At 43.4% G+C, this 21,785-nt stretch overlaps 1 protein-coding gene across 1 annotated transcript in view; it reads right to left on the reverse strand.

Moving 5' to 3' along the window:
• Nucleotides 1–3,745: 3,745 nt before the first annotated feature.
• The window catches only part of si:dkeyp-27e10.3 (UPF0606 protein KIAA1549), a 48,035-nt gene continuing 29,995 nt past the window's right edge, over nt 3,746–21,785 (reverse strand). The window contains exons 5-21 of the mRNA XM_041977056.1: nt 17,172–17,471; nt 16,909–17,095; nt 16,715–16,774; nt 13,465–13,616; nt 12,990–13,167; nt 12,581–12,765; nt 12,300–12,505; nt 12,032–12,159; nt 11,909–11,923; nt 9,417–9,610; nt 8,831–9,066; nt 8,186–8,321; nt 7,566–7,859; nt 7,426–7,478; nt 6,834–6,961; nt 6,529–6,683; nt 3,746–5,513 (exon numbers count right to left, since the gene is read on the reverse strand). Of these exons, the coding sequence (XP_041832990.1) occupies nt 5,289–5,513; nt 6,529–6,683; nt 6,834–6,961; nt 7,426–7,478; nt 7,566–7,859; nt 8,186–8,321; nt 8,831–9,066; nt 9,417–9,610; nt 11,909–11,923; nt 12,032–12,159; nt 12,300–12,505; nt 12,581–12,765; nt 12,990–13,167; nt 13,465–13,616; nt 16,715–16,774; nt 16,909–17,095; nt 17,172–17,471 (2,832 nt within the window). The 3' untranslated portion in view covers nt 3,746–5,288. The remainder of the gene's footprint in view (nt 5,514–6,528; nt 6,684–6,833; nt 6,962–7,425; nt 7,479–7,565; nt 7,860–8,185; nt 8,322–8,830; nt 9,067–9,416; nt 9,611–11,908; nt 11,924–12,031; nt 12,160–12,299; nt 12,506–12,580; nt 12,766–12,989; nt 13,168–13,464; nt 13,617–16,714; nt 16,775–16,908; nt 17,096–17,171; nt 17,472–21,785) is intronic.

A 21,785-nucleotide genomic window follows, 5' to 3' on the forward strand; every position in this document is an offset into this window, starting at 1 on the left:
TTACACCGGGTCACATGACCAGGTCAGCTGACCCAGCTAGCGTTCACCTGCCTGCTGTTGATCAGGTGAGTCTGCTGGCAGTGTTTCCAGTTCTCTGTTACCACAGAACAACTAGACTGACCCAGATCACACCTGGACTGAAGTGAACTCACCTGGTCTGGGCGTGATGTGGGCGGAGCTGCACGCAGAGTCTGAAATGTGGTTTGACTCTGAAAAGGATCACTCATGACAGAACCGATGACTGAACCGGAGCGCTGAACCAGGACCAGGACCTATGGCTCAGTTTCATCCACAACCGCGGCTCCTATAAAGCCATGTGTTACTGTGTAAAAATAAAATAAATAAACTGGAATCTCATCAAGTCATATTTTATTCCCAGTAGAAGATAAACAACACATATGGCCTGTTCCAATCGGCTCGTATTTTCCATCAAATGGTAAAATGTCTCAGTTTCACCACCAACATATGTTGTTCATCTTCTACTGGAAATAAAATATAAGTTGATGATATTCTGTTTTTTTATTCACAGTTTACACAGAAAATGACTAATATGGGGTTGTAGATGCAAGGATGAAGCTCTGCACCTCTCTGCTACAAGTTTCACAGAATCACCATAAGCTTTTATATTGGATGCAACCACAGAAGAACGTGAAGAGGCAGACCAAAGTTTGTGTTAGTGAGTCCGAATGAGGCCAGAAGCACCTCTACGCTGATGGTCAGATCCAAGGATGTCACCATTACTTAATTTTGCTATTATCACAGCGTTAAACAACACAATTAATTAACCCTAAAGAGCCTGAATATCCTGACTTTCCATGTGAACCGTGTGTTCAGCAACATCCGTATGTTACTGCTTGTGTTGCTTTATTTTCCTACCGTGTTTTCTGGGAAAGTAGGTTCCTGTTTGTTGTTCCATAATGTCACTATGATGGCATCAGAAGGTAGAAATAACTAAAATAAAGGTACATATGTAAAAGTGACATCCCTGGCTGGTTCTGGTTCCATCAGCATCCGTCATGGCGCCATGTGGACGTCGTTAGGGCAACGGCAGGTCTAGAAAACACAGGAAGTCTAGAAAAGGTTGAACATTCAGAAGTTTGAGGAGCCTGCAGAGCAGCAGCAGGTCGACCCGAGAAGACCCAGTTCAACCACAACATCTGCACGACTCTGATGACTTACAGACACGCCATGAAGTAGCACCATGTGATCATGTTGGTGTGGCCGAGTCATTCAGTTTGACTGACAGGTGCTAGGTCCAATCAGAGAGTGTCAGTCCAGTAGAGAGTTTTGCGTTGGGTTTCTGGTCCATGAAGGGTGTGTCGACATGGGGCCATTGAACAGAACAATCACAGAGCAATAATTTCATATTTAACACTATCATTGAATCATGTTTGCTAGAACCACCTGGATCTGACCCATTTGGATCAGCACCACCTAGATCCGAACCATCAGAACCAGGATAGATGTAGATGAAAGTGATGGATTTGGTCCCGTGTGAGGATGTGTGGTGGTTTGTGGCTCGTGGATCACTCTCCGCAGTGGAAGGATTCTTTAATGTCTTTTCGCTGCATGCGGAACATTAACGAGAACACTAAGAACAGCTAAAGCCTCAAACTCCGTCCAACATGCTGAAGAGGAGCAGAGACAAAAAAAAAGAACCGACTTCGTCAGAGCGCCACAGAGAATCAGCCATTTTAGCAGAGAGAGGAACCATCTGTCCAACCAGCACACCAGGATAAGGCTCGGTTACCTGGTCGGCTCGTCCAACAGGTGTCCAGATCTGAAGGACAGATCTGGGATGGATTCAGTTAGTTGTCTACACTGAGATGTCAGAGCGTCCACTGAGAGGTTACTGAGACATCAGAGTGTCCACCGAGATGTCAGAGCATCTACCGGGACAATACTGAGACGTCAGAGTGTCCACTGAAACGTCCTGTCACTGAGACATCCCATTACCAAGACATCAGACATTTGCCATCTACATGTTTTATAGATTTCCGTACCTTCTTGACGCCTGGACCAGGTGATCTGTCCAACCTTGTAGAATTCTTCACATCAGCACTAATAATGTCAACTTTCCGCTTCAAGATTTTCCACATTAACCATGCCCACTTCAAATTTTTGACCAAGTGAGCAGCTGTTGTAACTGCATGACATTGTCCAGGTGGTTTGGTCCACCTGAATAAAGTACAGTCTGTAACCCAAGAAAGGTGCAATTTTTTTTCGGAATTCCCGCCCAATCAAATCAAGACTATCCTTGTGTGATTGCGCCCTTAACCTCTCATTCATGCAGCCAGTCTGCTCCATCATCAGTATAACCTGCCTCATCCCTCCTTGTGCACTACTGATGATACGGGAGGTGTCCACCAGGAGGCGCATTAGAGAACTCACACAAGATAGAGATGCTGAATCTGTAGGATGAAAACAAAACGATAGTCATGGAGGTGATAAAAGGAGGTTAGTGATTGGTTCATTTAGAGATGACGATAGTGGTATCGTGGACGGTCTGTAAGGACCCTAAACCAGATAACCGGATGTGGTCTTCCAAAAACCTTCCATCGTCTTTACTGCTGTCCACCCTGTGACCTTCCATCTGGTCTAACTGTACCCTATACTGCCCCCTACTGGTTATTGGTGTACTGCAGCTTGGGAACGCATTGCATTCATTTCTGAGGACGTAAACAAACGACGATTTAAACTAACACAAAATACACAAGGCAGCCACGATAAACACACATATCAGTACATTCTCAGCCCTGATCTCCATGTTGGGTCCAATGTCAGAACCTGTGGTGTTTTCTTGTGACGGATTCAGGCAGAGATGAATAAATAATCTTATCTGGGACAATCCAGCAGTTTTTACTTAAACTACATTCATTGATTTTAACTGCAGGTACTGAAGCGAGAAAAGAGGCAACAGATCCTCCAGCAGATAGCAGAGTCCAGTCTGTCAGAAGCTGAAAAACCAACATCTTTTCATCCCTCATGCTCCAGAGATTCTGTTCTGCCTCCATCCAGACAGATGTGAAGCAGTCTTAAACCAAACTGATCAGAAACAGTCCGTAAATCAGTGTTTGGTGGATTATTTCTCTCTTATAATGGCAAATCTACAACAGTTGGAAATCCTATTTATCTCTCTTTTAAATGAAGCCATATCTGGAAGGAGAATGTGTTTGTGGGGTGAGCAGTAGAATTGGGTTTGTGGACCAGACCTTCTCTGCTTAACAGCTGATTCTGACTCTTGTTTGGTGTCTAATTGTCTGATTGGCAGGAAGTCACACCTTTTAGGCTCAACTGCAACTCAAAGTGTTTCACACAAGAAAATTTGTTTTAAATGTTCAATAAAACATTACAGCACTCATAAAACAACTATTAAAAAAGTAAATTAAATAAAGGGATATCATCACTTATTAAAATTGGATTTAAATTGTAAAAATGTAGAAATAATAAAACTTACTGCAAAATGCAGCAAAGATGCAGGATAAACTCTGACCAAGCTGAGCCTAACTACATACTGTTTTACAAAGAAAAGTTTGAATCATCTTAAATAGAGATGGAGTCCTGAACAGTGATTGGAAGCTGGTTCCACTGGAGAAAAACTTAAAGGTTCAGCTCCTAGAAAATGGAGGAACCAAAAGCTGGCCTGCTGATCGAGAGCAGAGTTTTCTCTTGTATGGAACTAGGAGTTTTATAAGGTATGATGGAGCCACATGTCTTATTTCTTAACACTTCAATAAACAGTCTACAGGAGAATCAGCTGTTTGGCTGAGAAGATCTAGTCCACAAATCTAACTCTGCTGCTCATCCCACAAACACAGTTTCCTTCCAGATGTAGCTCCATTGAAAGGGAAATAAACAGGATAAACAGTAGACGGTTTATTGTTATAACATAGAAATAATCCAACAAACACTGATTTACTGACTGATTCTGACCAGTTTAGTTTCTGTTAAAACTACAGCAGAAAGGCATCTATCAGCTTCAGGTTGAGGTTGAACAACCAGTTTCCCATCTCTGCCCTTTGAGAAACCAGTCAAGGGTGATCTGCAGCGCTCTGACTGATGGGAGCAACCAATCAGCGACGAGAAGAGATGCATCAGCTGTTTGTTTTTTTCTTTGCCACCGACACATGAACACACGAGCGAGCAGCTACACTAAGCAACAAACGCTCAACATCTACAGCAAGCTCAAACACAAAAGTTATACAACCACATAACAGTAGTTTGGTCTTTTCTGCTCAAAATAAAGCATTAAAGTAAACTATCATTAGCAATAAAAATAACATCTCAATACTCCGATAGTTACTCTGACATTTATATTGTGCTCATCAGGACTCTATCTCTTTACATTTATTTATTTATTCTTATAAATATTTATATATGTATATATATTATTTTTCCTGTTGTTCATCCCCATGACGTTGGGCCTCCAGTTATCCACCTTTAGAATGGTTTATGGACCTGATCATCATGGCTAATGGGAGTGTGAAAGGCAGTAACTGGTCAATGAGGAGATGTTATGAGGCTGACGGTTAGCACCACAGAGGATCCAGAAAGACAGCCCTCTTCAGAACTTCAGCAGCACCATCAGATTCCGGGTCCAAGGGTGATCACATACTCCAGAAGGTCTGGAAGGATGATCCACCTGAAGGAGATGAGCATCTGAAGTTCAGAAGGGACGGTCCACTCCAGAAGGTTAAAAAGATACGTTCAATCCAGAACACAGCAACAAACTATCCATTTAGAACTCCAGGAGGGATGATCCGTTCAGTTCTCCCCAACGCCTCAAGAAGGATGAGTTAAGGCTGGAACATACTCCGCGAGAAGCGAGAACTTTTGTTCTTGTTCTTGCTGTCTCGAGAACAAGAACAAAGTTCTTGCTTCTAGTGGAGTATGTAACAAGCTTAAACTGTAGAATACCAGGATCAGCTTCAGAACTGGTGGAAGCACCTTCAGGATTTTCAGGGGAATACTGCTGCTCCAGAAGTTCCAAGGGGATGACTCGGTCTGGAAGTTCAGGAAGAATGATCATTTAATGATCTACTCCAGGAAGCACTTCAGTGGAAACGGGAGTCAAACTTATGTCAAATGAAACACTGGGGGGTGATGGATACATAAAATAAAGACGGGACCCTGTAAAGTACCAGAAGACACTATCCTTGTTCTCAAACATGGATTGTAGTTATTTTGGGTTCAGCATCATAGATGCAGATTAGCTCAAGAGAGTCCAGAAAAAAGATCAGTTTTCTATGTTTGAAACCAAGTTCTGACCCGAAAATGTCCAGATGAGTCTATGGGTAGCTGGTTACTGCAGCCTGTTTCTGGGCCAGGCGCTGCAGCTCCTCCCTGATAGCCTTTATAAGAGAGGCGGAGGTGTGGGCAGATGGGGAGGCGTCTTCCGGTGGATACTCGGGTGTGGGTGAGGTCAGGAGGAGGGGCGGAGCTGAAGGTTCACGCAACGAGGAGCTGGGCATCTGGAAAACTGAGGAAGAGGAGAACTCGGGAAACGACAGCACCTGGGGGGAGAAGAAGGGTAATGAGGATAAAGATGGTGAAGAAGGCTTTCTCTACCCCAGGGATCTCCAACTAGATTAGTTCTTGTCAGCTACTGTCCTGTAGGTTTTAGATGTTTCCCAGCTGCAACACTACTGACACAAATCAATGGGTCTTTAACAGACTTGTGCAGGACTTTTCTCTTGAGTGAGGTGTGTTGTAGCCGGGAAACATCAGAAACCTGCAGGACAGTAGCTCACTGTATGCCCGCATCAGACTCAGCCACAGACACACCCACTTCTGCCACACATCGCCGCAGTCAATCTCCAGAGTACTAATTACTCACACCTGCAATCAATTATATACTTCAGCCCCACATCCACATTTTGTTGGACCTCGTTTCAGCATTGTTAGACTAACCCGCTTTCCCTTCCCAGCTCCGACTCCCCTGCCTGATTCGATGACTTCTCAGAATATCCTTCATAGTAAGAAAAGTGCTCCTGTTCCTCTGCTGTAAATAAATCTTGTTAACCCTAATCTGTCTCTGGGGGTCCTTCATTACACGCACAAGGACCAGAGCTGGAGATCCCTGTTCTACACTGGCGCTTCAAGATGCCGATGACAGGGATTCAGGAGACAGAAACTCAGGATGGAGACTCGGTGAATCACTACAATGAACTTGACTGTTGTGGATTAAAATAAAATGATTGATACCTATAATGAACTGATTGTTGTGATTTATGATGAACTGGATTTACATTAACTAAAATGAACTGGATTGATGTGGATCATAATGAATTGGACGGAACTGGATTGAATGTTTAAATTTAGTTTTGAAATAAGTAAAACTGAACTGAAAAGTGAATCGCCTCATCAGGATTATTTAGTTCTGGACTGAAATCTGAACAGGACAGACGGGAAACCGACTGAACTGGACAAATCTGGCGGGAACTATGTCTCCATTGCTTTCTGTTCCTACTCTGTTTGTTAAAGAACAGAATGTCTGTGTTTGGTCCATTCTCTGGCTTTACGACTCACGCTCTCCCTGCTGGCTCCAGGTCTGGACAGGTCCTGGTCCGACTGCTGGTGGTGCCAACTGGAGCCAGTTGGCCCCGACATGCTGCGACCCACTGCAGGGTATGCTCCAATCTGACTGGACAGACCCACCTGTGTCAGGTGGTGAAGCTGGGCACCTGGAGGTCCATGAATTCAGAAAAACCTGTGTTTGAGTTATTATGCTTCAGTGCACTGTTTGTAAACAATCAGTGTGTAAACAAACACAATACATAAAAAAAAAAAAAAAACTGTGGGAACATGCGGACGGTGCAACGAGATAACCGCACCTGTGCTGCCCCCTACAGGTCGTGGTCTGGAGGAGGATGGGGGGTCCTCGTACTGGCCCCTGTTGGAGTAAACTGGCTCTTGAAGCTGGTCTCCAGTAGGAACATACCCTCCTGAGCCAAAACCCTGCCTGTAAAACACACACACACAGGATCAGTGCTGTTTCAGCTCCAGGACCTGGACCTGGTTTTAAAACCCTGTTTCCAACAACGAGTCCAGGTCGGTATGGCGAAAAACCTTTCCCTATTGTTGCTTGTGGAAACACAGACAAAAACTGAGAGGGGTCCCAGAATATCAATATGACCCATCCTACTGTTTTTGAGACCCTTCAGTTGGATCTCAGTCTTACCAATACAACCCTAAAGGGTGGAGCTTGATACACTGATTGGTCGAAAGCCTCATCACTTCCTGTGCAACTCGGCAATAAGAACAAAACAGGATCAGCTCCATGTTTAAATATACGGTGGAAGAAAGAACGCTTACTGCATAGGCATTTGCAGCCATCTGCCCCAAAAACAGACCAAAACGGATTAAATAGTCCATATTTGTCTTTAGCATAGAATATAAATGGACCTTAAGTGTGCTGATACTGACCTCTGGAGCATACCGTGGATGGATGTGGGGGACATTCCCAACTCTGCATATCGCTGCAGGGAGAAAGGAGAAGGGCACAAAAGTTCAACATGGATGCATACCAAAAGTGTTTAGCTTCTGCTGCAGGTCAACACACTCACTGCAGAAAAAAGGCTGTGGGAGGGGGCTGCTGAATAAAAGCCCCACTGCCGGCCCAGAGGTCGGCCCTGAGGGGAGGGGCTGTGCAGGGCAGGGCTTACCCCACTCACCCCGGCGCTGCCCTGTGAGGACGGCGACACCAGGGCGAAGGCGTCATCCAGGAGAGAGTGCATCTGCTGGCGGGCTTCCTCAATGGAAGGCTGTGGGGGCATGTAGGGGGGCGGGGATGGGGCGGGGTCAAACACTTCATCAGTAGGGGAGGGACTGCCGTGGTCGGGGGGCAGGTCAGGGTCCGACTGCGAGAGACGAGAGAATACAGAAGAGTTGTTCAGTATGGTCCAGTTCTAGAGGTGTTCCACATGGTTTAAAATTAGTGTCCAGCTCAGCAACACATATCAGTTTGTAGCTCGATGACATTAATACCTCTAAATCTACAGGACCTTCAGAATGTTCTTTATAAACATACACAGATTGTCAGCAGATTAAATTTCTGCATTCTGATTGGTTCCACCAGTTAAATTATGTATCAAGACATTAGCCTGACAGATGCTAACAGGAAGACAATGTTTTTATTATAAGCTAATCACCATGGTAACAGATTATTTAATTGAGTTTGTGCTACCATGTAGGCCACGTTGTTGAGTCCTGGGTACTTCCTATAGGTGGCGCTCTGATCATAGAGAAGGCGGTCTCTGTCTGTGTCAGGAAGACTTCCTGGTCCTGGCGGAGGACGCCGACCCCGAGGAGACCTCCTCCCTCTGGAGGGAAAAACAAACACATGAAGTCTGAAGATCAGTTCTGGCGCAAGGATGCAGTAATAAGTTGGTAACACAAATTTTAGTTTAATAATTCCATATTTAGCTCCTGTCGAAGCAGATTGGGTATAGAATACAATTAAAAAGAAGTATTTTCCTCTACTATTGAAAAAAAAGAAAGAAAACAAATTAACCATTGCCGACATTAGAATCGGCTGCACCACACCTCCTAGACCAAGGATCACCAACTCCAATCATCAAGGGCTGGTGTCCTGCAGGTTTTGAATGTTTCCCTACTGCAACACCTGATTCAAATAAAATGGATCTGATAATGAAGTCTGTTAATGACAAAATCATTTGAATAAGGTGTGTTGCTACATTGACACATTCGATAGATGCAGGACACCAGCCCTCGAGGACCAGAGTCGGTGATCCCTGTCCTAGACCCCTCCAATACATCCCGTAGACCTCATGATACACATCCACCGCATCCCATAGACCTTCTCGGGTACCTTTTTCTGGAGTCGGTGGGGGTTGGGGGTGAGGCAGTGTCTGCCTGCAGGATGCAGTCCATGTGGTCATGAGCTGAACTGTAGAGCCGCTGTGCCACTTCGCTCTGGACCGGTCCATCTCCGAAGGCATCCATGATGTCATCCATAGAGGGAAACTCACACTGGCCCCGCCTCTTAGCACGCTGCCGCAGTTTGTTCCTGTGATGCTCGATCTCAGACTTGTGCCTCAGCGCCACCTGCAGGAAAGTGATGAACAGGTGAATGAAATCATGAACAGAACCAGGACTCGCTGTGACAGCCATGTTTTAATTTAACTTTAGATCAGAAACTCCGGGCTTCAGTTCCCATCATTCTGAATGATGGGAACAGAAACAGCAGATATGAGATAAAACAGCTGAAGGCCCAGTTGGGCCGTATTGGGATGTAAATTCTCTATTTTCAATGTTTCTTTTTGCACCCTGCTGTAATGCTCTTAATGTTTTATTTAAAGGTCTTTGAAGTGTCTGGTACATGAAACGTGCTACAGATAAACCTGCTATGCCTGGATGGTAATAATGTGTGTGTGATCTGTGTGTGATTGTCCAACCTCTGTGTTGACCTTTTCCGTAAGTGAGGGACTCAGTTGTGGTGGGGCCTGCGGCGGCGGGCTCGGTCGTGGCTGCATGGCGATGAGTTGCACCTTGTTTGCCTGACGACGGTTGCCATCAGAGGAACCGCGGGAAAGACGGTCAACGTGGTCAAAGATAGAGGACGAGGACAGAAGCTCGTCTGGACCGCTGCCTGATGGAGCAGCAGCAAGAGGTCAGAGGCCACACCATGTTAATCAGGTTCATCAAAAAATATCCACTCCCAGAATGCACTTTGACCAGAAATGCAGAACATGACTACATGGACTCAATGTTTTAAAGCTTCACTCAGAACAAGAATATTTTATTATCTGAATTATAAGATGTGGCTGATCAATTATAGAAAATAATCACGATCAATTATTTTTGGTTCATATTAAAATCATGATTATTTAACAAGATTACTCATCGTATATATATATATATATATATATATATATATATATATATATATATGTATATATATATATTAGTGCTGGGCAACGATTAAAATTTTTAATCACGATTAATCGCATTGTTATGCGCAAAATGTCTCTTTCCTTCAAAAGAAGCAGAACAGCTATATAAAGAAAATGCAGTAAATTTTGTGTGTGTGTGTGTGTGTGTGTGTAAATTTCTAATTTCTTATCTTTTCTCCTTTTAAATTAGGTGATTGGAAGGAGAATCTGTTGGTCACATTTGATGAAGACATCAGAGCTACATCAGGATCCTGGACATTTCATGTCAAAGAATCTCTGCGTAATCTCTCTCAGAAGTTAATTTTAAATATTTTTATCAGTTTAATGTCCAGACTAAGACTAAAACTGACCTGCTGTAGATGTTCAGAATTTTAGGTGGTTGGTTTACTTTCTGTTTTGAAAGCATTTGACCTGTCGTCGTTGTTGGAAACACTTTGATCTGACATGTTTATCTGAGGTTGGAGTTACTGAGGTTTAACATATGATAATTTTTTACATGTCCTGACATGGAAAACCTCAGAAAGACGATGGACTTTTCTGTGCACATAACAGAGAATGGTGCTACCTACAGCTCATAGATATATACACGTAGATGCCGCGTTCGAGCTTGTCAGGCACGTCAACACGGACGCCATCTTGAGCCGGGGTTTCAGACCCGGTCAGATCAGTCAGACTGTGTGTATGAAACTAAAATGTCAGATTTTGTGCTGCATACCGGTGATCCTATAAAAGAGACACAGAAACCAAGATAAGAGGGATAATATTTCACAAGTAAGAAGTGGTTTTATATTATTTAACTGTTATGAACTTGTTGAATTTGACGTATTTCTTAAGCTAACATAAATGTCTTAGTAAGACAGTGATTACAGTAAGATGGTTTAAGCATCAATAAGCCACTTCATATAATAGTGCTAAGTAGGTCATGGCATTTAAACATTATCTATGAAATCAGTTTCATGGCGCTAACTAGAACTTTAGCTACAGAAGAACTGAGTACAATGTTCAGATGGATTTGTTTTGTATGTTTTCAGAAGATAAATGAAGGAGGCAGCATGGGTAGCAGGAGAAACTTTGTACCGAAGGACTGTTCAGTCGTCTGCAGCCGTCATTTTAACCCAGAGGACTGGACAGTCAACTGGTTTAAAGGAAGAAGTGATACTATTAATTTTTAATTTTCCTGACCATCTTTGCAAAGTTAGTGTCATGACAATTTCTAATGTAATCTTAATATTTCACTAACACAACGGGGTCCCCTCTAAATGACAATAAAATACACTATTAGAAATGGTTCCTTCTGAACGATCCCTTCAGTACAAATTTCTCTGGTCTTGAACGTGTGTTTTATATTGGTGTTGTGTTCTTTGGTATCTTTATCAGGTTCATTACTTGTTGGGCTCGTCACATCAGAAGTAAATTTGGGTTCTTTATTTTGTATGAAAATGACAAGAGGAACAGATGTAACTTTAACTGAGGTATTTCGTTTTGGGGGTATTTTGGTTTTTTTTTTATTTTGTTTTTAAGGCATTCATTTATTTTTTATTTATATTTTATATTATTCATATTATAAATACAATATAAATAACATAACTAATTTCTCTGAGAATTGCAGAAAAAAAAATCAGTTTGCATGTGGGTGTGTGTTTGAGTATGTGTAAGTGCATGATATAAAATAATAAAAATAATAATCTGTTGTATTATAAATATATAAATATATATATTTATTTTCTAATAAACCAAGCTGATTAAAAATTGTATAAAAATTCAGTAAGTTATGGTGATTTTAATCGTTGATAGACCTCTGCCTCTGTAGACTAATGCAGTAAGTAGACGCGGCCTACCCTGGCCCAAGATGGCGGCCGCGTTGACGCATTGTTCCTATGGACAGCAGTGTCAGAGGCGACATCTACGTGTATATATCTATGCCTACAGCTCATCAGTTCAGGTGTAAATGGAGGACAATTAAGGTATCATTTCAGTTTGTCGTGGAAACGTACCCATCTTGTTCCTCCCTTCAGTCACCGGTGCATGAATGAGAAAAAAAGACAGAAAGCATTCATCATTCATTCACACATTTCAACTCTGACATCACAAACATGATGACATCACAGAGTTCTGACCATTTTTGGCCGTCTTCCTGTGCTGTTTCCCTTCACTGGGAGTAGCCACAGGTCTGGTACTTTCTTCTGCTGACTCCCTGCCGCTTGATTGGTCGCTTCCTAACGAGTCCCCATCTGATGGGCTGAGCCTTTTGAGGGACAGGTAAGGGACAGATAAGAGACAGGTAAGGGACAGATAAGAGACAGATAAGAGACAGATATGGGACAGATAAGGGACAGGCGAGTTCTGGTAAACTGTCTGGTTCTGGTTTTATGAGGGCTGTCTGACCTCCCCCTGCGCCGACCCGAACGGGGTGCCTTGGTGGCCGATCCTTTGGATTTGGGGGTGTTGAGATCTCCGATATCAGACGGCGTGGCCTCTTTGATGGGAGCAGGCAGCGGGCCGGGCTCCTGGATCACCATGATGTCGTCTTTGCTGTGCTGACCCAGATGGAGTTTGGCAAAATCGAACCCTTTGACGCTTGGAGCCTGAAGCTACAGAGGACATGAGTTTCAGTTTATTTACACACTGGACAGGTGACAGGTCACCGCTTCCTATCCATCACTGACCTTTTGTCTCTGCTGGATGGTGCTGATGGCATCTGGCTGGAACTCGAGCTTCTCGGAGCCACACAGCTTCCAGTAGAGGATGATGATGATGAAAACGGCCAGAAGGACAGGGACAACAACGCCCACAATCAGCCAGATACTGCTGGTCTGAGTCTCTGCTGGAGGGACAGACAGGATCTCCACAGCTGGACACAGGTAAGGGACAAAGTTGAGGACAGGTGAGAGAAAAATGAGAAACAGGTGAGAGGAGAGAAAAAAGGTGAGAGACAAATAAGAGAAAGGTGAAAAACAGCTGAAAGAAATATGAGAGACAGGTGAGGATGTGTGAAAAGGTAAACAGAAGACAATAATTCAGCAGGTTGACCATCTGTTTTATGAGTGTCATGGACAGATTCAGATCTTGACTCACGTTGGGCCAGTGGTCTCTGGACTTTGTGTCCAAGGACAATGGCGGCTCTCTGAAGGTCCAGACGGTTCAGGGTGGCGGCAGTGACCTCAGCTGAGAACCTCTCTCCACCTGGACCCTCCACAAAGTAAAAGACCTCCAGGGGACGCTCTGGTCCGGACAGCCTGGACACCCGAACAACCTGAGACACAACAAATCAGTTTTCATTCATCAATATTCAGCTGAAAAGACTCTAAAACTGGTCTCTGCACCTGGACAGGTGTGCCGGCAGACATTTCATTTCACTGCTGAAGCTCTCATTCCATAACAAACCCAGGGGAAGAGGATCTGAAGATGAGGGTTGTAAGAGTTCCCTACTCCAACACAGCCAGTCAAAATTAAATGAATCTCCAGCAGTTTGTTGGGACGCTTTTAAAGAACCTGTAGTTTTACTGGGGCTCCAACACTCCAGGTGGCGTTTTTATCCCAATGTGAGTACCTGCAGACTGTTGTTGCCGACAGCTGTTGCTCTCCTCCACCTCCTCCTGCTGGTCTCCTGCAGTCCCTCCTCCAGTAAAAGTGCCAGGCGTCTCTCCAGACGAGCTTTGAAGGTCCTCTGAGCCACCAGCTGCTCCTGGACTCCCAGCAGGACTGAAACAACATGGTATACACCTGAAACACACCTAAAACACCACACTGGAACACCACGACACACACCTGAAACACCATGACACACATTTGGAACACCGCAATACACACCTTAAACATCAGCACACACACCTGGAACACCAAGACACACACCTGGAACACCACGCCACACACCTGAAACACCACGACACACACCTGGAACACCATGACACACACCTGGAACACCACGACACACACCTGAAACACCACGACACACACCGGGGAACACCATAACACACCTGAAACACCACAACACACACCTGGAACACCATGACACACAACTGGAACACACCTGAAACACCACGATACACACCTGAAACACCACAAGACACACCTCAAACACCACGACACACATTTGGAACACACCTGGAACACCACAACACACACCTGGAACACCACAACACACCTGGAACATCACAACACACCTGGAACACCACGACACACACCTGAAACACCATGACACACATTTGGAACACACCTGGAACACCACAACACACACCTGGAACATCACAACACACTTGGAACACCATGACACACATTTGGAACACACCTGGAACACCACAACACACACCTGGAACACCACGACACACAACTGGAACACCATGACACACACCTGGAACATCACAACACACTTGGAACACCATGACACACACTGGGAACACACCTGAAACACCATGACACACACCTGGAACACCACGACACACACCGGGAACACACCTGAAACACCACAACAGACACCTGGAACACCACGACACACACCTGGAACATCACAACACACACCTGGAACACCACGACACACACCTGAAACACCATGACACACACCTGAAACACCATGACACACATTTGGAACACACCTGGAACACCACAACACACACCTGGAACACCACGACACACTTGGAACACCATGACACACACCGGGAACACACCTGAAACACCACAACACACACCTGGAACACCATGACACACCTGAAACACCACGATACACACCTGAAATACCACAAGACACACCTGGAACACCAAGACACACACCTGAAACACCATGACACACACAGGAAACACCATGACACACACCTGGAACATCACAACACACCTGGAACACACCTGGAACACCACAACACACACCTGGAAAACCATGACACACACCTGGAACATCACAACACACCTGGAACACCATGACACACATTTGGAACACACCTGGAACACCACAACACACACCTGGAACACCACGACACACATGGAACACCATGACACACACGTGGAACATCACAACACACCTGAAACACCATGACACACATTTGGAACACACCTGGAACACCACAAACACACCTGGAACACCACAACACACAACTGGAACACCATGACACACACCTGGAACATCACAACACACCTGAAACACCACGACACACACCTGGAACACCATGACACACACCAGAAACACCACGACACACACCGGGGAACATCATAACACACACCTAGAACACCACAATACACACCTCAAACACCACAAGACACACCTCAAACACCACGACACACATTTGGAACACACCTGGAACACCACAACACACACCTGGAACACCACAACACACCTGGAACATCACAACACACCTGGAACACCACGACACACACCTGAAACACCATGACACACATTTGGAACACACCTGGAACACCACAACACACACCTGGAACATCACAACACACTTGGAACACCATGACACACATTTGGAACACACCTGGAACACCACGACACACAACTGGAACACCATGACACACACCTGGAACATCACAACACACTTGGAACACCATGACACACACTGGGAACACACCTGGAACACCACGACACACACCTGGAACATCACAACACACACCTGGAACACCACGACACACACCTGACACACCATGACACACACCTGAAACACCATGACACACATTTGGAACACACCTGGAACACCACAAACACACCTGGAACACCACAACACACAACTGGAACACCATGACACACACCTGGAACATCACAACACACCTGAAACACCACGACACACACCTGGAACACCATGACACACACCAGAAACACCACGACACACACCGGGGAACACCATAACACACACCTGGAACACCACAATACACACCTCAAACACCACAAGACACACCTCAAACACCACGACACACATTTGGAACACACCTGGAACACCACAACACACACCTGGAACACCACAACACACCTGGAACATCACAACACACCTGGAACACCACGACACACACCTGAAACACCATGACACACATTTGGAACACACCTGGAACACCACAACACACACCTGGAACATCACAACACACTTGGAACACCATGACACACATTTGGAACACACCTGGAACACCACAAACACACCTGGAACACCACGACACACAACTGGAACACCATGACACACACCTGGAACATCACAACACACTTGGAACACCATGACACACACTGGGAACACACCTGAAACACCACGACACACACCTGGAACATCACAACACACACCTGGAACACCACGACACACACCTGACACACCATGACACACACCTGAAACACCATGACACACACCTGGAACATCACAACACACACCTGGAACACCACGACACACACCTGAAACACCATGACACACACCTGAAACACCATGACACACATTTGGAACACACCTGGAACACTACAACACACACCCGGAACACCACGACACACTTGGAACACCATGACACACACAGGGAACACACCTGAAACACCACAACACACACCTGGAACACCACGACACACACCGGGAACACACCTGAAACACCACAGCACAAACCTGAAACACACGTGAAACACCACGATACGCACTTAAACACATAAGAGAACACACTCGGAAGACACCAGACATACCATGGTACAAAACACACACATACTGAAACACAACTGAACTGAAACACCTGAAAAACCATGACGCAACACTTGAAACACACCTGAAAAATCCCCTCACACACCTGAAACACATGACACACACCACTACACACAGTGAACATGTAACCCTGTCCAGATGTGTCCATACCTGTGCGGACCCAGGTGAAGCGCAGGTGGTGAGTTGTGTTCAGCTCATCGTAGTGAAAGGCTGTGAACACACACGTGGCACAGTTTAAACACACACCAGATAGATGAACATGAAGGTGTAAAACAAGTTGAACAAGTGACTAGAAAACACAATTTAAATGTGTTTTAATGTGATTGTGCATTTGCGTGTCGTACGTTCTGCGATCTGCTGAACAGGAAATCCGATGTAGAAGCTGAACTCAACCTGGCTCAACTTCCTCAGGTGTTCGCTGACTTCTGACCCTGGCAGGTAGCCCCGCCCATCACGCACTGCGAATGTGATGTCGACAGGGATCTTGTGAGCGGCATCTGGCAGGGCCACGGCCATTGTGATGTTCAGCAGCTGTGTGGTGGAGTCAGACAGTTTTTTACATGGACTGAATACCTGACAGCCCTGGGGATGGCCATGTGAGACTCACCTGGACCGTGACGTTCCCCACTTCATGCGATCGTCGTTGTGCCACTGCGTACGCCATAATCAGCCCTCTCTCCACCCGCTCGCTAAAGTTGCAGACTCTGATGTCAATGTGGGCGGGGACAAACTGCAGCATGGAGTGGATCTGGTACCTGAGGTCTGGTACAGTGTACAGCGGCGATACGGTGGGAACGGGGCCTGAACCGCGTGGCGTCTGGCGGAGAGCATTGATGACTGAGATGGCAGTAAAAATCATGGCTCCTGACACAACACGAAAGGCAAAACTGGATGGAGTTCTGAGGAACTGAAGAAAAAAACATCAGACAGACAGCTGTCAATCATCTGTCAGCAACCAGGTGAGTCAGAGGGTTTAGTTCTTGAAGTTCTGAGAACAGAACTAAAACATTAATCTAGCAGGTTTGATGCGTAACAAAGTCGATATTTGCCTTCTTCAAGAAACCCATTTGACGAATTCAGAGTCACGGTAAGTTAAATTAGAGCAGTATGATCAGGTCTTCTCAGCAACATACAACGAAAGACAATGAGGCGTTTCAGTCATAGTAAATATAAGATTAGGACTCAACCATCATTCAGTCATACAGACCCAGAGGGACAGTATGTCATTGTAAATGCAATGTAGTCTGAACTTTACAATAGTTAATATATATGGATCAAATGATGATCATCATTTTTCAATATTACAGGGAAGTTTAAATATGATAATCGATTTATATAATGAAGATTTTAACACAGTCATAAATCTAGAAAAAGATTGTTTTACCACAAAATCCAAAAACTGGAAATCTACAGACTAGGGCTGCAACTACTGACTATTCTGATGGTCGACTAGTCATTGACTATTAAAACGATTAGTCGACTAATCAGATTATGTATCTCTTAATTATTAAATGGCTCTTATGTCACTTTCAGCTTTTAAATCTTGCATGAGGTTGTTATGTAAGTCCAACGTGCCTCCTCCTCCGCTTTAAATATCTCACATGTATTTAATTTATTTTGTAAGTTTAATGAGGAGGAGTCCCAGACTTTTTTTTTCTTATACAAAGAGCACTTTATTGTAATGTGTCAGAACAGTTTTAGTACAATTCATTTACTCAACCTTTGCTGTGGTTTAGACTAGAAGAGCAGTAGTTTAGATTTGCTCTCACTCATTCTCTGGTAAACTTTTGCTTCGGTGAAGTCCTTGTTGGGGTATTAGCATGGGACCTTGTAAACTGTCAGGGTCCCAGACTTTTGATGTCCTCTGCCGCCGTTTTGTTCCCTGGTCCGCTGCCATATTTTTTAGGGATGCAGCGATATGAAAATTTTGGCCGATACCGATATCCAATATTAATATTGTTGTTATGGCCGATAACCGATATTTACCGATGTTGATATATATATTTTGTTTTAAAAGGTTTAAGATGATCAAATTCTGTACAAAGTGAAAATAAGGCAAACATTAGGGGTGTTAGCTTCCCACCATTGATTGTGAGGTTCTGAATGTCAGTTTTTCGGATGACATATCAAATTTGTGGTGCTGAACGAGTTCACATGGCATCCTCCTCGCATTACTTCGACTTTGCTTTTCAAGTACCTTCTTTTTACACCGTGAAAAATTACCACACAGCTGAAATTGCTATTTGCTTCAGTTACATCCCACAATGTAGTGCTGCATCGCTGTCACATCTCCAAACATGGCTGCATGGCCAAACCTTCCGACACACGTACACAATCAGCAATTATACGAAAATAAATATCGGCTATTAATATCGGCCCAGTTTTGCTTATCGGACCGATACCGATATGTTAAAAAATGACTAACATCGGCCGATACCGATATTAATGCCGATATATCGTGCATCCCTAATATTTTTCCCCTGGCAGACTTTATTGCGCATGTGCAACTCTCACAACGGAGATAAGAAACAAGACGATGTCTCACTCTGTAGGATTTTTATTTATTTTTTTGCCAACAATAGTTGACGGTTAAATACGTTATCGACTATTTTTATTGTTGACTATTGTTGACAATGTCGACTAATCGTTGCAGCCCTACTAGAGACACAATAAATCAATAAATGAGTGATTTTGGACTTGGCGATAGCTGGAGAACATCACACCCATCCGATAGAAATATATTTCTCCACGGTACATTATTCATTCTCCCTTTTGGACTACCTCTCAATAAGTAATACATTAAAAACCTTTGTGAAATAAACTACAATACATCCAGTTATTATTAGTGATCATGCACCTGTATCTTGAACATTAAGTTTCAAACCGTATATTAAACCCCCCTCAAGAAAGCCTTTAAAGTTTCTCTCCTCGACGACTCAGAGTTCATTACTTTAACTGTGGACATTCTTTATGGAATTAAATGACTCCTCAGAAATTTTTGCGGCAGCTTTATGGGAAACAGACAAAATAGTCATCAGAGGAAAAACCTTTTTTCATATTCATCACACGATAAGAAAAAAGAACTGGAATTGGAGACTCAGTCTGAACAGAGGATCAAACAATTGTCAGATAGGTACTGCATAAACACATAGGATCAAACATTACAAGAGATGAGGATGGCCAAACAGCAACTGGAACATATAACTCACAAAAACACAGTTTATTATCCAACAATAAAAATACCAAAACTTTGAATACAACAACGAAACAGAAAAATATCTTGCACATCTATTACAAAGAAAAAAAGATCAAACAATGCAAAAAAAAAAAAAAACTCAGCAGGGGAAGTCATCAGTGATCCAGCTGAAAATAACACAACATTCCACATATTCTATAAAAAACAAGAACCTAATCCAGAAGAAATAATAGCCTTTTTGAATAACCTTAAATTGCCTCAATTACCCAGGAAAACAATAGAAATACTCTTGACATTAACAGAACTCCATAAAGCCCTACTGCAGATGCCCATCAATAAATCACCAGGACCTGATGGCTTGCCTGCTGAGTTTTACAAACAGTTCTGGAACATTCTCTCTCCGTTATTTGACAGGCCCGTAAAGTAAATAAAACATATATCAGAAATTCCATTAAATGAATACAGCTGGAATATCAGTATTAGTTACGCCAGACAAAAATCCTACACAACCCTCCAGCTACAGACCTCTTTCATTATTAAACAGACTTGAAAATCATTACAAGGCCATTAACATCAAGAATAGAAACAATAACCCCATTTTAATTCACCCTGATCAGACTGGTTTCATAAACATGTGATGCAGCAGACAAAATTCACAGATTATTTACTTTGATTAATATCTATCAACAATCAATGGTTAATACAATTATTATATCACTGAATGCTGAAAAAGAATATGACAAAGTTAACTGGACATTCTTGTTTCATACATTGCATAGATTTGGATTTGGGGAGTCGTTCATCCATTGGATAAGAATATTATATACTTGACCCAGATCCACCATCACAACAAATGGAATCACTTCACCCTCATTCGCTCTACTGGGGAACATGACAAGGATGTCAACTCTTTCCTTTTCATTGAACCACTCGCACAAGCAATCCAAGCAAAAAAACATGATTCAGGGAGTCTGCAAACACACAACACAAAATAAGTTTCTGTGCTCTTACAGGACCCCATCCAGTCAGTGCAGGAGACATTCACAATCCTCAACAGCTTCTCTAAAATATAAAATTTTATAATAAACTGGAATAAATCTACCTTACTTCCACTGTCAGATAATGCCATTGGAATTTTTATTGTTCTGTTTAACTTTATTTTCATGTTCTGCTTTTGCGCACAATTGCACTGTATATACATACATGGTTTACACTGTATATACAGTGTCCGAAATTAACTTTTTGACTCACCGGCCAACATTTTTTACTGGCCAAATTATTAAATTATTGTACACACACATACCTCTACGCACATGTTATTTTCTATAATACTATGCTGTGTTGTATCCAAACTAAAAGTGGAAGTCACAGCAACATTAAACAAAGGCAACAAGAAAAATGGTTTTATTTGATAAAGTGGTAATGTCTGAATTCATTAACTAAAACCTAATCAGACTCGTCCCTCTCTACTCGTCGTGCTTTCACACAGTTCGTGAAGTCTGGCCTTCTGCGCCTAACAGTCCTTGTGCCACAGCATTACAGCCTTTGTGGGATCATATTCCCTAATTCTTGCTTTTTATTTTTTTGTTTAAAAAATAAACTTATTGATAATAAATAAATTTAAAGCTTATTGATCTGATTCATAATAAATCAGTAATAATGACTATAAATAGATTATCAATAATCATAAAAGCTGATTTATAATAATACTGAACTTCATAACTGATCAATATAATAATAATAAGCATCATTATTATTATATTGATAAGTTAATCGGTTGACAGCTGTTCATAGTCTTGCGGAGACATGTCACGCCCGTTATGCAGCGCTGCGCTGCACACGCAGGTGTGTTACCGCCTACAGTCGTAAGAAAAGAAGCGAGCGGAAACCGGGCCGTGAAACAGACAGAAGGCACCGCTGTATCCAAACCATCACTTTTCACTGAACTTTCTGGTTGGTGGTGTAAGCTCTGCTGATTTATCCTCCAGTTCACCGTGCTTTCTTTTGGAAAGCTGGCCAGCTCCT

Source organism: Melanotaenia boesemani, chromosome 23 (assembly GCF_017639745.1).
Source record: "Melanotaenia boesemani isolate fMelBoe1 chromosome 23, fMelBoe1.pri, whole genome shotgun sequence".
NCBI classification, from domain to species: Eukaryota; Metazoa; Chordata; class Actinopteri; order Atheriniformes; family Melanotaeniidae; genus Melanotaenia; species Melanotaenia boesemani.